Source organism: Talpa occidentalis, unplaced genomic scaffold (genome assembly GCF_014898055.3).
Source record: "Talpa occidentalis isolate TD23 unplaced genomic scaffold, MPIMG_talOcc4v2.1 talOcc4.3, whole genome shotgun sequence".
NCBI classification, from domain to species: Eukaryota; Metazoa; Chordata; class Mammalia; order Eulipotyphla; family Talpidae; genus Talpa; species Talpa occidentalis.
The window spans coordinates 42,095,308-42,108,656 of NW_023603184.1; the positions used below are offsets into that span (position 1 = coordinate 42,095,308).

A 13,349-nucleotide genomic window follows, 5' to 3' on the forward strand; every position below is an offset into this window, starting at 1 on the left:
TTTTAAAGCAAAATGAGATTGAATATGAGAAAGTACCCTTAGTGGTAGTGGCACAAAAATATCCTGTTTTGTCAGTTTTCAAAAACAATTCACTTGAATTGGGCTATGAGAAAAATAGAATCCATGTTTCTTCTAATCCTTATATATATTATTAAACTACTGACAAAGAGCAAGCAGGCAGAAATGAAAGAGGCTGAAAGAAAGGGAGAAGCAAATAGGAAGAAACTTATTTCTTCCCTTGCATATTACCTTAATCTGGGGACACTCTGTATCTTTAGCAGTGAGAAAAATAAAATGAAGATTATAATTTTGTAAAAATTAGGTCTTCTTTGTAAATATGTAATATCTAAATTTTAAAAAAGGGCTTCTGAGAATCACTTTGGAAAAACAAAGGGAAGATCCAGAACATATTAATAAAAGGTAGGTTTTTTCTAAAGTCTCTAACAGAAAAATAAGAGGTAAATAATATTTACACATTACTTTGAAGATTAAAAATGTTTTGTGGCTGTCAGGAAGTGTTATTAATTTGAGTATAAAATCAAAGAATGGAAAAACAGAGATGTGTTGACTCATACATGTTGGCAAGGGGGGCAGAACCATTCTCCATCAGGGATGATCATCAGAGGAGGACGAAGACAGGCAGTGTGGTATCCACTGTCACAAGAGTCACACAGAAGAATCTGAAATAAACCACAGATTAATATCAACCTAACTATAACTGCAATTCAGTATCTTTTAGGCTAAAATAAAGATATTTCAACATTTCTTAGAACTATGCTAAAAACAATCTTTATCTAAATAAACATAATAAAAAAGACCTTACAATTAGGGGTCTGAAATGCCATGTAAAAAATTTAAAACACACACACACACACACAACCTACGAAAATGTCAAGCCACAACATTTAATCAAAAATAACAAGTTCTTTCTCAACTAGAGTTACAATCCTTTTATAGTATCCCATGAAGACTATAACAACATATTCTTTGTAATAGTTTCATACTCAAGTATCATAACTATCATATAGGATTTTTAAAATAATATCCACTTTAAATAGCATTTTAATTACCTATCTATAAGAAACATTAATGGTTTCTTTTAGGATGAAGATTAAGATATGGAAGGGATTAAGGTAAAAAGGCTAACAATAGTTTTAAGTTGATATTTATTGTTACTTGAGCATAAGATGGTGAATTCTCTACAACCTAAAATGGTACATACTCATGAATATTTTACTTTAAAAAACTTAATTTTTAAATAATTTTAGACTTACAGAAGAATTACATAGTGCAGAATTTCTAAAACTGTTTACCTGGCTTCCACTAATGTTAACATCTTACATAACCAGGGTGCATTGACCAAAACTTAAGAAATTAACATCAGTACACTAACAACTTTTATTTAGATTTTATCAGTTTCCCCCCAAATTCCTTCCTTTGATTCTAGGATCCAGTCTAGTATATTCCTTTGCATTTATTCATATCTTCTTACTCTCTTCTTACCTGTACTAATTTCTTGCTCTTTTTTGTTTTCCAGGGCTTTTGATAGTTCTGAAGAATAATGTTCAGATTATTTGGAGACATTAAGGGTTTGTCTGATATTTTCTCTAGATTAGACCGTGGTTATGGGTTTTAAAGAAGAATACCAAAGAGGTATTACACTTCATATGTGGGTGTATGTCATATCAAGATGGCCTATTATTGGTGATATTAACATGGATTATTTGGTTATGGTAGTTTCTATTGGTTTTTATTACTATAAAATTACAAAATTTCACTTTTCATACTCTATTCTCATTGTACAATAAGTTCAGCCACACTCAAGGGGAGGCGAATTAAGTTCCACTTTCTGAGGAAGGGAGAGTATCAAAGGATTTGTATATATGTTAAAATCACCACAGTAATTAATACATTAATAAATGTGTGGGAGCAAGGTATGTTGAAACTATGCAAATATTCTGTTTCCTTAAAAGTTTCACCCACTAGTTTTAGCGGTCATCATGGATCTTGCTTGTAATAATCACTAAGGTGTTCTAGTGGTGATTCTTTATTTCCCTCATTCCTTTTGTATCTGTTATTTGAAATATTTCTGTAAAGAAAAATATCCCTCTCCCCACATTTGTTAATTCAATTGTTTATTTCAGGATGAACTAATAAACATTTATTATTTGGGTTATAACCTAAAACTACTGTTATTTAACTTGATGTTCAAATTGTCATAGTTGTGAACACACTGGAAGCTCTTTCAGATTGGTTCCTGTGTCCTCAGGACTTCTCCACATCCTTTCTTTTAAAAAAAATAAAACAAAACCAAAAACGCCATTTCCTTATTTTCTGGCACTATAGGATATTCTAAACAAGTAAGTTTTCCCTACTCCTATTATTTACAGGCCATTTATTTGTTGAACCCTAGTGTAATATGTAAAATAATTTCTAAATTGCTAACCCATAACACCAGGGGATTGCGGTGGGTGGGACTGGGGTGGGGTGTGCAGTCATTCAGAATTAGAAAACGACATTCCCACTTTTTCCATAGTACCACTTGGTACCAACACCCAAAAATCAGAACTAAGTTATATTGGTATTACAGGTATATATATAGTTGGTTGGTTAATTACACAGGCATAAGTGGACTAATACAGGCATCTCATTCCATTTATTTCATTGTTTCTATGGTAAAACATAATATAAATTTCGAATAACAAAATACAAGTGAACCTTTAGAATTCAATTTCTTTTTTAAAACAAATATTCTATTCTGCAATAAAGGTAAAATAAAATACCCTGAACATAAACAGTATCACATAAGAGTTCCAAGTTTTAGGTAATGATCCATTGTTTTGACTAAAGCACCTAGAAAATCCTGGATTCTATATCTGTTTATGAAATAATCACATTTCTCCTATAAGCTCAAAGATGACAAGGACCACGTCTTTGTAAATTAGCATCCTATCCCTACCATTTAACACATAACAGTTGCTAAATATTTTGATTTGACAATTATCCTTAAGCATGTGCCATGAGAAATCCACCATATTTGGGATCCTCAGTTTCCAATGTCATTCTCTTTGTACTAGTAACTAGCAATGGGGATGTCAGAACAGTTATCAAAATAACCAAGTAAAAAATAATCCTCTCTATGTTCCAATGATACAATTTTCTCATCTCCTCTGTCATGTCTGCTCACTTCAATTTCTTATTTCTTATACAAATTTATCATTGACGTATACTGCTGCCTCAGTTAAAATAAACTCTTAGTTTAAAAAGACATTAGAAAATGGTAGTTGAAAAGAAGACAAAAATTCATTTTTCCTTGATTTAGAGGGCAAAAAGACTACTTCAAATCTTACCTTAGCCTGTCTCCACTCAAAATTCTTGACCTAACTTTCATAGCCTGGTGATCTTAAAAATGCTTAGAGTGGGCCTCCCCGGTGGCACAGCGGTTGAGTGCTGGGTTGCAAAGCTGCCCGCAGCCTCTGCAGTGCCGGTGTGCTTCCTGGCTGCCGGGTGGGGGTCCCACATGGCGCGCAGACCTCTCCTGCTGCCCGCTGCTCCCCTCAGCAGTGTACTTCGTCAGTCTGCCTGCTGTGCTCCCCACTCTGGCTCTGGTGAATTCTCTCACCCTCCCGTGTTTCTGACTGTACCCAGTGCTTATGCTTATATACATAAATAAATAAATCTTAAAAAAAAAAAATGCTTAGAGTGCAAACTGGTCCAACCACTATGGAAAGCTGTGTGGAGATTCCTCAACCCACTAAAGATAGAGCTTCCACATGATCCAGCAACTCCACTCCTAGGTATTTACCCAAAGGACACAGAAACATTAATTCCAAAGAGCACCTACACCCCTATGTTTATAGCAGCACTATTTACAATAGCTAAGCTTTGGAAACAACCCAAATGCCCAACAATAGATGACTGGATCACAAGAAGATGTGGTACATATACACCATGAAATATTACTCAGCATTCAAAAAAGATAAACACATGCAATTTGCAGCAACATGGATGGCGCTGGAAGGGATCATGCTCAGCGAAATAAGTCAGAAAGAAAAAGAAAAATACCGGATGGTCTCACTCATAGCAGGAATCTAGAAAACTTAAATAAGGGACCAGGAAAATGAATAACTATAAGAAAGTGAAAATCAAAATTAACAAACAACTATGAACCAGAGACACACTATTGGGGGGGGAGCGCGGGGAAAGGAGGGGATGGGGTCAAAATAAGGGGGTTGTAATTGTATGGGGAATATAGAAGTAAAATTTAAAAAAAAAAAAAGAAAAATCTGAATTAAAGGAAACTGAGAGAACCTTAAAAAAAAAATGCTTAGAGGGCCTCCCCGGTGGTGCAGCGGTTAAGCACTGGGCTGCGAAGCTGCCTGCAGCCTCTGCAGCGCCAGTTCAATCCCTGGCCACCGGTGAGGGTCCCACATGGCGCGACAGACCTCTCCTGCCGCGCCCGCTGCTCCCCTCAGCAGTGTATTTCGTCGGTCTGCCTGTTCTGTTCCCCGCTCTGGCTCTGGTGAATTCTCTCATCCTCCTGTGCTTCTGACTGTACCCAGTGCTTGTATAAATAAATAAATTAATAAATCTTTAAAAAAAAAAAAAAAAAAAAAGCTTAGCGTGGTCTTCTCAGCATAATTTTAACATCTATTTTTCTCTAAGCTAAAGTCATCCTCTGTTTTTAAGTTACATCTTTTATACCCTTATAACTCCTGGGATATGATAAACTGCACTGATGAATTTTGTTTCCAGATGTGATTTTAACATAAAGAATAAGTAAACCAGAAACATAACCTAGTACGTAACAGATGTCAAGAACTATGCTAAGCAGAACTTCATATAACTTAATAAAAATAACCCTCAGAAGAAGTATGTGATACTGTTCTCCTTTTATAAAAAGGTTATCAAGATACAAAGAAGAAAGCACCTCATAAGTGGTAGAAGTACGATCTACATCCAAGTCTGTCTGGCCCTGTGACTTTCCCATCACACCTCATTACTATCTAGGAAAAGTTTTGAAAAACCACCTTAGGTGACTTCTACAAACTTTAGAGGATCTCAGAAAGTTTCTGCTCCACACAATTCTACCCATTATGGAAACATATTTCTTTCTAAATAGTTGGAACATATTTCTTTCTTAAAAGTTGGAGCTTGCCATTAAAGTCAAACCTCTTCATCAGAACAGAATAATTGCACAGAATTGGGCATAACAAGAATGTTCTTTGGAGTCTCCCTGGTGGCCTAGGGTGTAAGTCTCAGCACTATCACCACTAAGGCCTGAGTTTGATCCCCAGCCAGGGAACTAACCCACATATGGTGCAGCAGACCTCTCCTGTCTCACCTGCTGCTCCCCTTAGCAGTGTATTTCAGTAATTCTGCCTGTTCTGCTCCCTACTCTGTCTCTGGTGGATCCTCTCACCACCTCTGGCCTACACCCCAGCTCTCTGCAAAATTAAAAACAAAGATGTTCTTTAATAGCATGTTCTAAGGAAGGTTCTTTAGAAAGTTCTTATGAATGGGGTGTGTGTGTGTGTGTTTGTGTGTGTGTGTGTGTGTGTGTGTGTGTGTGGTCACTTTCAAATAATTACTTCCTAGGAAAGAAAGTTCCATATAAATCTATTGCTATTCCTTCTGACTATATGGTCTAAGAACGTATCTTCTTAAATTTTTTTTTTTTTACAACTGTCTAATTTTTAAAGTTTAAAGTCGTAGTAGATGACTACTTAACTTGTATATTTTTAACAAAAGGCAACAGGATCTTCAGGCTATATTTACTTAAAGCTAGCATTTTAGAAATACCATTATAATTAACAAAATGAAGAAAAGTTTAAAGAAAAAGAACAGAACTATTTGAATAAACTCACTGACTTGTGAGAAAGACTGAGAGTATATTCTTATGCAGCAGAGAAAGTATCAATATATAAACTAGGTAGAATGAAAGCAAGAATTGGGTATTTGAGAAAGAGAAATTAAGGTTATTTTACACACATGGTCTCTTCAGCATTAAAAAACAAGAAAAAGCCTTATCATGATCAAACCAGATTTAGGCTGCTACTGGCAACCACAGCATTCTGCTATATAAACAATGTTCATGTAGACCAGTACATACTAGTTCAGGATGGTTTGGAAGGCCACATTTTTTGCATGGTTCATCATCATCTGCTGCAATGGCTTCTTCACTTTCCTTTTCTTCCTCCTCTTCTGAAGCTGCAGATGATTTTTCACTGTCGGATCCTTCACTTTCATCATTGCTGGAATATTTCCACCTTCCACGTGTTCGAGAACCAGTCCATCGAACTTTGCCTTTGGGTTTTACCTTGGGAAAATAAAAAAATATATACAATAAGGTTTTAAAAAATTCTGATTACGTCCACTGTAGAGTATTTGGTGAACATACAAAAAAGAAAAGGAAAATTATAGTTGCTTTATCAACAGATATACCATACCTACTATTGAATTTTGGCATATATTTCAATTATATTTTTCTTTCTTTTATGGGGGAGCTAGGGATTGTGATGAACATTCGGCTTTATATTTTCTCTACTGACAAAGTATTACACTAACATCACTGTAAATGATGGTAAAATATGTTATTACACAGTTGTATTTAATTCCCTGTACCAGACAGACATTTAGGCAGTTGTTTCCCACTTTTTCACTTTTGTAAGCAATATATACAAGTAAGTATACATTTTTATACATAACTTTATAGTTAGGATAAATTCCTCGAAGAGGATTCTGGGTCAAAGGCCATGTACATCTTAAAGGCTCTATAGCAGAGCATTGACTAGATTCTCACATAGGATTATACAAAATTTCAAATTCTCATATCAGAGATGAATTTAAAATTTTTTATGGATCAGAACTACAGATAAAAATCCCAACAAATGTAAAAAATATTCTTGCTTCAATTACTACAGTGTAAGTTCCCATTAAAGACAAAATAATCTAACAATAGAAGAGGAAATGTTCTTTAAAGAGTTGAAAATTCAGTATTTCAGGGAACAAAGGATCACTTACAATTAAGAATAATCTGATCACCTAAATAAAGAAAAACGCTAAAACAGTACTTTTAATTATAACAAACTTTCGTAAACTAGTCAGACTTGTGTAAGATTTTGCCTAAGAGGTTCACAGAAAAAAGCATTCTGATTTTTAAGACTAATGATTAAACTGGAGGAAAACAGGCACTCTCATACACTGGTATGTGAGTGCACATTCATGGGACTTTTATTTGGAGGGCAATGTGGAAATAGCTACCAAAACTTAAAACACACATGCCCCTTGACCCAACAATTCCAATTCTAGGAGTCTATTCTAAGGAAATACTCACTCATGTCCAAAAGGATCTTCAATGCAGCACTGCCTGTAATAGTGAAAAATTGGAAACAACCTAAATGTCAATCAATAAGGGAGTAGTTAAATAAACTGAGGCACATCCACAATATGGAATACTATGTGACGACTAATAACCAAAAAAGATGGAATTTACTGTCATGGAAAGATTTTAGAGATACTTTCTTAAGTGAAAAACTCATGGAAAAATTAACACATTTGATTCCCTTTTTTTTAAATGAATGGGTAAATAATTATGAAAATACATGTTTACAGAAAAAGAATTTGAAAGAGGTGTGTCCCAAAGTATTAACAGATTTTATAGGGATTTCTCATTTTTAATCCCACTAGTCTGATTACTTTAATAGTTTACATAGAGAATATATTCCTATACTTGCCTGTGATAAAGTCAAAAATATGATGAGGTTATATAGCCTGAAATTTCATACCCAGGTATAATCACTGAAAAAAGGTATTCAGGTATAGGAAGATAATCTTTTTTCTTTTTTTAAGAACCTTTGAATGACTATGTTTCAGACAAACGCAAAAAGCTATAACTGACAGTATTTCTGATAAAAATTACAACGCAGAGCAGGTGAAATTTTACCTTGCTTACTTTAGAGTTTGTATCCTTCTCTGACTTTTTCAAATTCTCTTTTTTGTCTGTTTTTTGCAAAGCTGCTGACTCTTCTTCCACTTCATCTTCTCCTTCTACTCTCTTTTTATCAGCTTTCTGATCTCTGATCTCAGCTACTTTTGCTGTGGGTCTGGAAATTCTCGGAGACCTCCTTAAAGTACGGCCTACATTTACTTTCTCTTCTTCCTTTTCTGTTTTCTCTTGTTTATTAGTTTCTGTTTCTAGAATTTTGGGAGAAGAATCTGGCTTCTTCTTCCGACTAGATATCCTAATTGTCAGTTTGATGCCCTCTTTCTGCCTTTCAGAGGTTATCTCTGTGTTTTCCGAGGCACTGGTTTCTCCCTCAGGAACCAACTTGTATTTAAGTTTGCTTTTTTGCATAGGACCCTTTGCCTCAGAAGGATCTGTGCCAGAGATCTGGGCATTGTCCAGATTATCCATTTCTACCTTTGTGGGTTCAGAATCTTCTTTTAACATTTCTGGGTCTCCTTTTTCCAGACCATCAATGGAACTTGTGCTCTGACTCTCAACCACTTCTTTTTCAGAGGCTAGTTTCTCACAATGGCCAGTCATGTTAGAAGGTGAAGAAGGTTCAACCGCCTCAGGAGAGCCTGGCATTTCTGATTCTTGAGTACTTTTTGGAACCTCCTCTGGTATTGGACTCAATCTTTGTGTGTCTTCATCAAGGAATGTCTTTCTGGACTTCTCTAACTTTTCAAGACATTCTATGACTGGTGGGCGTTTATCCTTTTTACTTTTGGGAGATTTCTCTTCAATGTTCAAAGTACAGGATTCAGTGGTAGATAAAGCAGCTTTTAAAGACATATCCTCGGCAGCCTCAGAAATCTCATGAGAAGTGTCCATTTCGGGAGGACCAGGTTCCTCTATTTGTCCTTTTTGACACTGCATCTCTAATACTGATATTGAATTATCTGCATTTTTCCCTTTAGGGATCACTTGTTTCTCCAGGTCACCTATTTTTATACTCGTTATGACAGAATTTAAGGATTCTGTTCCATTTCCCTCCATAATGACATTTTTGTCCTTAGAAGGGCTGCAACTATCTTCTTTTGTATCATAAAACTTTGTCTCAATTTGTTCTGTCTTAAAAGTTGGAGTTATTTTTTCATCACTAACTTCTCCATTTACCAGTTGTTTCCCTTCATGACCCAAAGACGTGATTGTACAAATCCTTCTACAAGTCTCTTCCTCTTGCTTTATTTCATCTTTCAAAAACTCTTTTGTTGGAGTAACTGATTTACACAAGGGTCCTTTGACTGGGCTGTCAAAATCATCACTCAGTTTAATTTCTCGTTTTTTTAGTGGTATCTTGGCCTGTTGGTCATTTTTAAGTTTCTCAGTTTCTTCAGTAGACTTTTCAGTAATTTCTTGAGATTTAACATTGCCACCAAACTCTAGTCTCTCTGGCTCTAGTTTCTCCAAGCTACCTTTCATATCTTTAGGATCTGCTCTATGTTCCTTCACTTCAACTCTAGCGGGTTTGACATTTTCCTTGAAGGAATCACTTTCTTCTTTGATAATCTTTCTGTCTTCGTTTTCTGCCAAAGGCTTTTCTAGCTTCACTATAACTGGAAGTTTCACAAGTTCCTTTTCATCATCTTTTTCTATTTTCACAGTAGTCTCTTCCGGTGCATTGGGTGTAAAACGATTTTCTGAATTTACTGGCTGTTCTTCACTTTTCATCTTTTCATTTTCTTTCTGTCCCTCTAAAAATCAGAAAAAGTTTATATGAATAAAAGCATTCAAGAATACAAAATACAAAAGGCATACATATTTCCATTTGAAGTTTATTAAAAGAAGTGTCTTTTCTCCCTGGACACTTGATGAAAAGTAGAATCTGACAGTGAAGAAAATTACAAATCTCTGAAGTACAACTTCTAGATATCAAAAGACTTTTTGAGTTAAGGTTATGCTTTATACTTTCAGTTTCAATATTCTCAATAGGATGCCAATATTTATACTGCTCAAATAATTTATTCAGGCTCAAGAGATGATTCAAAATACGAAACTAAAAATACTACACGAAATATTCCTAAAAGACCATATTTGTTTTATAAACTGACAACTGTTATTTGCAAGCGATTGAGCACTTCATTTCACCGTGGTAACATGAGCATGATAGTAAGAAACGCTTGGGTTATGTTTAGTGTGTGTATGCAGCTAAGAAAATTAAAGAGATGACAATGATTTTCTAATGTGTATGTCTTTCCTTTCCCACTGAGAAAGCAGGTTTAGAAAAATCCCCAGTCACTTGACTATTTAGTATATCAGGAAATCTAATTACAATAACATCTAGGCAAACAATTAAAATATAGATTATTGTCTTTAAAAATAATTTCAACATAATACTAAGAGTTTGCTGACTCTTCTATAGGTTTTGGTTCAGAAAGCATCTCAGGATCTCATTGTGGCCGATTCAAGGTAAAATGACATCATTTTTAACTAGGGGTGGTAAATGCAAAAATTCTCTTCAGTTCTTTGAACTGATTTTGATATGGGTAACAACATAACAAAGTAAAATCAAAAATAACATTGGTGGGCCTCCCCGGTGGCGCAGCAGTTGAGCGCTGGGTTGCGAAGCTGCCTGCAGCCCCTGTAGCGCCGGTTCGATCCCCGGCTGCTCCCCGGCCACTGGAGGAGGGTCTCACATGGCGCGCAGACCTCTCCTGCCGCCCGCTGCTCCCCTCAGCAGTGTACTTCGGTCCTTCTGCCTGCTCTGTTCCCCGCTCTGGCTCTGGTGAATTCTCTCACCCTCCCGCTCTTCTGACTGTACCCAGTGCTTGTATAAATAAATAAATAAAGCTTTAAAAAAAAAAAAGAATAAATACATTATTAAAAAAAAAAAATAACATTGGTGCACTAATAATTAATTCAGCTAGTAATGCGACTCTGAGTATGTCACAAACTGTCATTATTGCTTCATCTACAAGAAAAGAAGCTAGGCTAAGAGATTTCAAGTATTATTCATAGTTGGCTTTTATTTTTCCTATCTAAAAATGCTAAATTCATGGCAATTTTGTGTTTGGCTCAGTTTTTTTTTTAAAAGAAAAACATGACAACAATTATTACTTGAGCTTCCTGAGATGATATGTATGTATTCCCACAACTATATAGAGGATAGATAGAAGCATCACGATAGAAAACAAACCTTCAAGCACAATCATACATAATTGGTTAAAAGTAACTTGGCTATATAATCAATTCCCCATGTTTTGTTAAAAGTAAAAAGTGAAAGAGGATTAAAATGACTGAGACATGAAATTTGAAGTGGCAATACTCGATGAAAAATCCACTTCAAAAATCAAAATGCAGCAAATTTCTTTACAAATCTGGAGTCAAGAAATTACTATAGATTTTTAAGGCTGATTGATTCAGTTACCCAATAAATATTTATCTATCACCTATTATATGCTTTCCCAACCATTCCAAGCAGGATCACGATATAATAAAATATTGAATCTATTTAAATTAACAGTTGCTAGCTGCCTATCCATTGTCTATATTTCTATTCTTTCTTACTAATGGAACTCTGATTTTGTTCAGGAAAGCACTTGCCCCCAATAGTCCTTACAACCAGAAGTCATGGGATCCAATTCTGCCCAATGAGATGCACGAGGAAGTCTACTGGGTGAAGATTTGCCAGATTCAGCTGACTTATGCCTCTTGCCTTTTCCCCTTCTTTCTCTCTGGGGTCTGCACCCACATTCTAGGAATGGCAGACAGGTAAGATAATTGATGGGTTCATGGAGCTGTAATCCTACCTGCTATATTTTCCCTTTATTTTTGCTTCCCATCTATGTCTCCTTTGCTGTACTCACCAAAATTTATCTACCTACTTAATATACTCTGGGTTTGTCATCTCTAGGATGATAGAGGGAGTAACTAATCTTTGATAAGGCTTACTTTCTTCATAATCTTCCCAAGATTTGAGAAATTTAAAAATAGAGTGGTTCAGATAGTTCAAATCTTACATACCTATGTTAAGAGTATATATTACCATAAGCATATTAAAAAGCAATTTGAAAGTATCTGCTCTAAAGCTTTAAGAAATATATTATGTATCTCAATAATTCTTTTTTTTTAACAATTTTTTTTATAGAGGCATGTTTTATTTATTTATTTGTTTGTTTTGTTTATACATGCACTGGGTACAGTCAGAAGCGCAGGAGGGTGAGAGAATTCACCAGAGCCAGAGCGGGGAGCAGAGCAGGCAGAAGCACCGAAGCACACTGCTGAGGGGAGCAGCGGGCGGCAGGAGAGGTCTGCGCGCCATGTGGGACCCTCCTCCGGTGGCCGGGGAGCAGCTGGGGATCGAACCGGCACCGCAGAGGCCGCCGGCAGCTTCGCAACCCAGCGCTCAACCGCTGCACCACCAGGGAGGCCCTCAATAATTCTTCTTGTAGAAAGTACACTTCCAAACAGCTACACAAAAACATGTACATGAATATTTATTTTAGGCTTGCTGTAAAAGCAAGCAATGAGAAATAACCTAAATATCCCTCAAATAGGGGAATGGGTAAATAAGCACTCCAAAGCAAATAAAATGAAAGAACTTTTACATGGATCAACATAGGCAAATCTCAAAAACAGAATGACAAATGAAAAAAGCAAGTTGCCAAAGGACAGGTACAGTGTGATGAAATTTGTAGTAAAGTTATAAAATGCGCAAAATAATACATAATTGATATGTGACGATATATACCTAGAGTAAAATGAAAGACAAGTATAAGCATGGCTAATAGGATTGTGGCTGACCCTGCAAAGGAGGGAGGAGGAACAGGATGGCAAACAAGGGAAAGTGAAACATTAACTGTTTCTGTAACATTTTTTTTAAATAAAATATAAACTTTAGCAAACTTTTAAGAATTGCTAAATCAAAATGTTCAATATTCAAGTGTTTTATATTATTTTCTGTTTATTTGAACTATTTCCTTAACTGTTAAGAAGATTTTGAGTCAGACAAACCTTAATAATTTCATGTCACCTCCACATTAAACTGATTCTTAAACTTTATACTACCTAAAAATGGACTAAAAATACCAACTTCAAGGAACTAGTGTGAGTTTTTTTTTTTCCAACTGAAGCTTGTGAAGTATTTTACATAGTACTTGAATATTATTATTATTATACCCTTCTTTTATTCCAGAAAATACAGTGTTCTCAAAGCTGCCATCATTTATTTTCACTGTTAACTCTTCCTAGAAATTATATTCTTCTCAATTCCTTACTTTTCCAGTTAAAATACCCATAACCATCTCCTAAAACTGTTAATGATTATAGCAGGGTAAGCACTCAATGTTGGTGATTATTATTATTATTATTGGCAAAATCTTACATCATTCAAACTAATCAA

General features: G+C 35.4%; 1 protein-coding gene and 1 long non-coding RNA gene across 8 annotated transcripts in view; one reads left to right on the top strand and one right to left on the bottom strand.

Moving 5' to 3' along the window:
* LOC129146610 (uncharacterized) overlaps window positions 1–12,250 on the top strand; it is a 47,960-nt gene extending 35,710 nt beyond the window's left edge. The window contains exons 4-7 of one of the 2 annotated variants that reach the window (XR_008553512.1): window positions 1,538–1,653; window positions 10,371–10,417; window positions 11,540–11,719; window positions 12,151–12,250. This is a non-coding gene — a long non-coding RNA (uncharacterized LOC129146610). The remainder of the gene's footprint in view (window positions 1–1,537; window positions 1,654–10,370; window positions 10,418–11,539; window positions 11,720–12,150) is intronic. The other variant, XR_008553513.1, reaches the window with a different exon arrangement.
* The window catches only part of RSF1 (remodeling and spacing factor 1), a 140,689-nt gene that overhangs the window by 29,377 nt on the left and 97,963 nt on the right, over window positions 1–13,349 (bottom strand). For all 6 annotated transcript variants that reach the window (XM_037523030.2, XM_054699563.1, XM_054699562.1 and 3 more), the window contains 3 exons: window positions 7,946–9,702; window positions 6,113–6,319; window positions 576–680 (listed from right to left, as the gene is read on the bottom strand). In XM_037523030.2, the coding sequence (XP_037378927.2) occupies window positions 576–680; window positions 6,113–6,319; window positions 7,946–9,702 (2,069 nt within the window). The remainder of the gene's footprint in view (window positions 1–575; window positions 681–6,112; window positions 6,320–7,945; window positions 9,703–13,349) is intronic.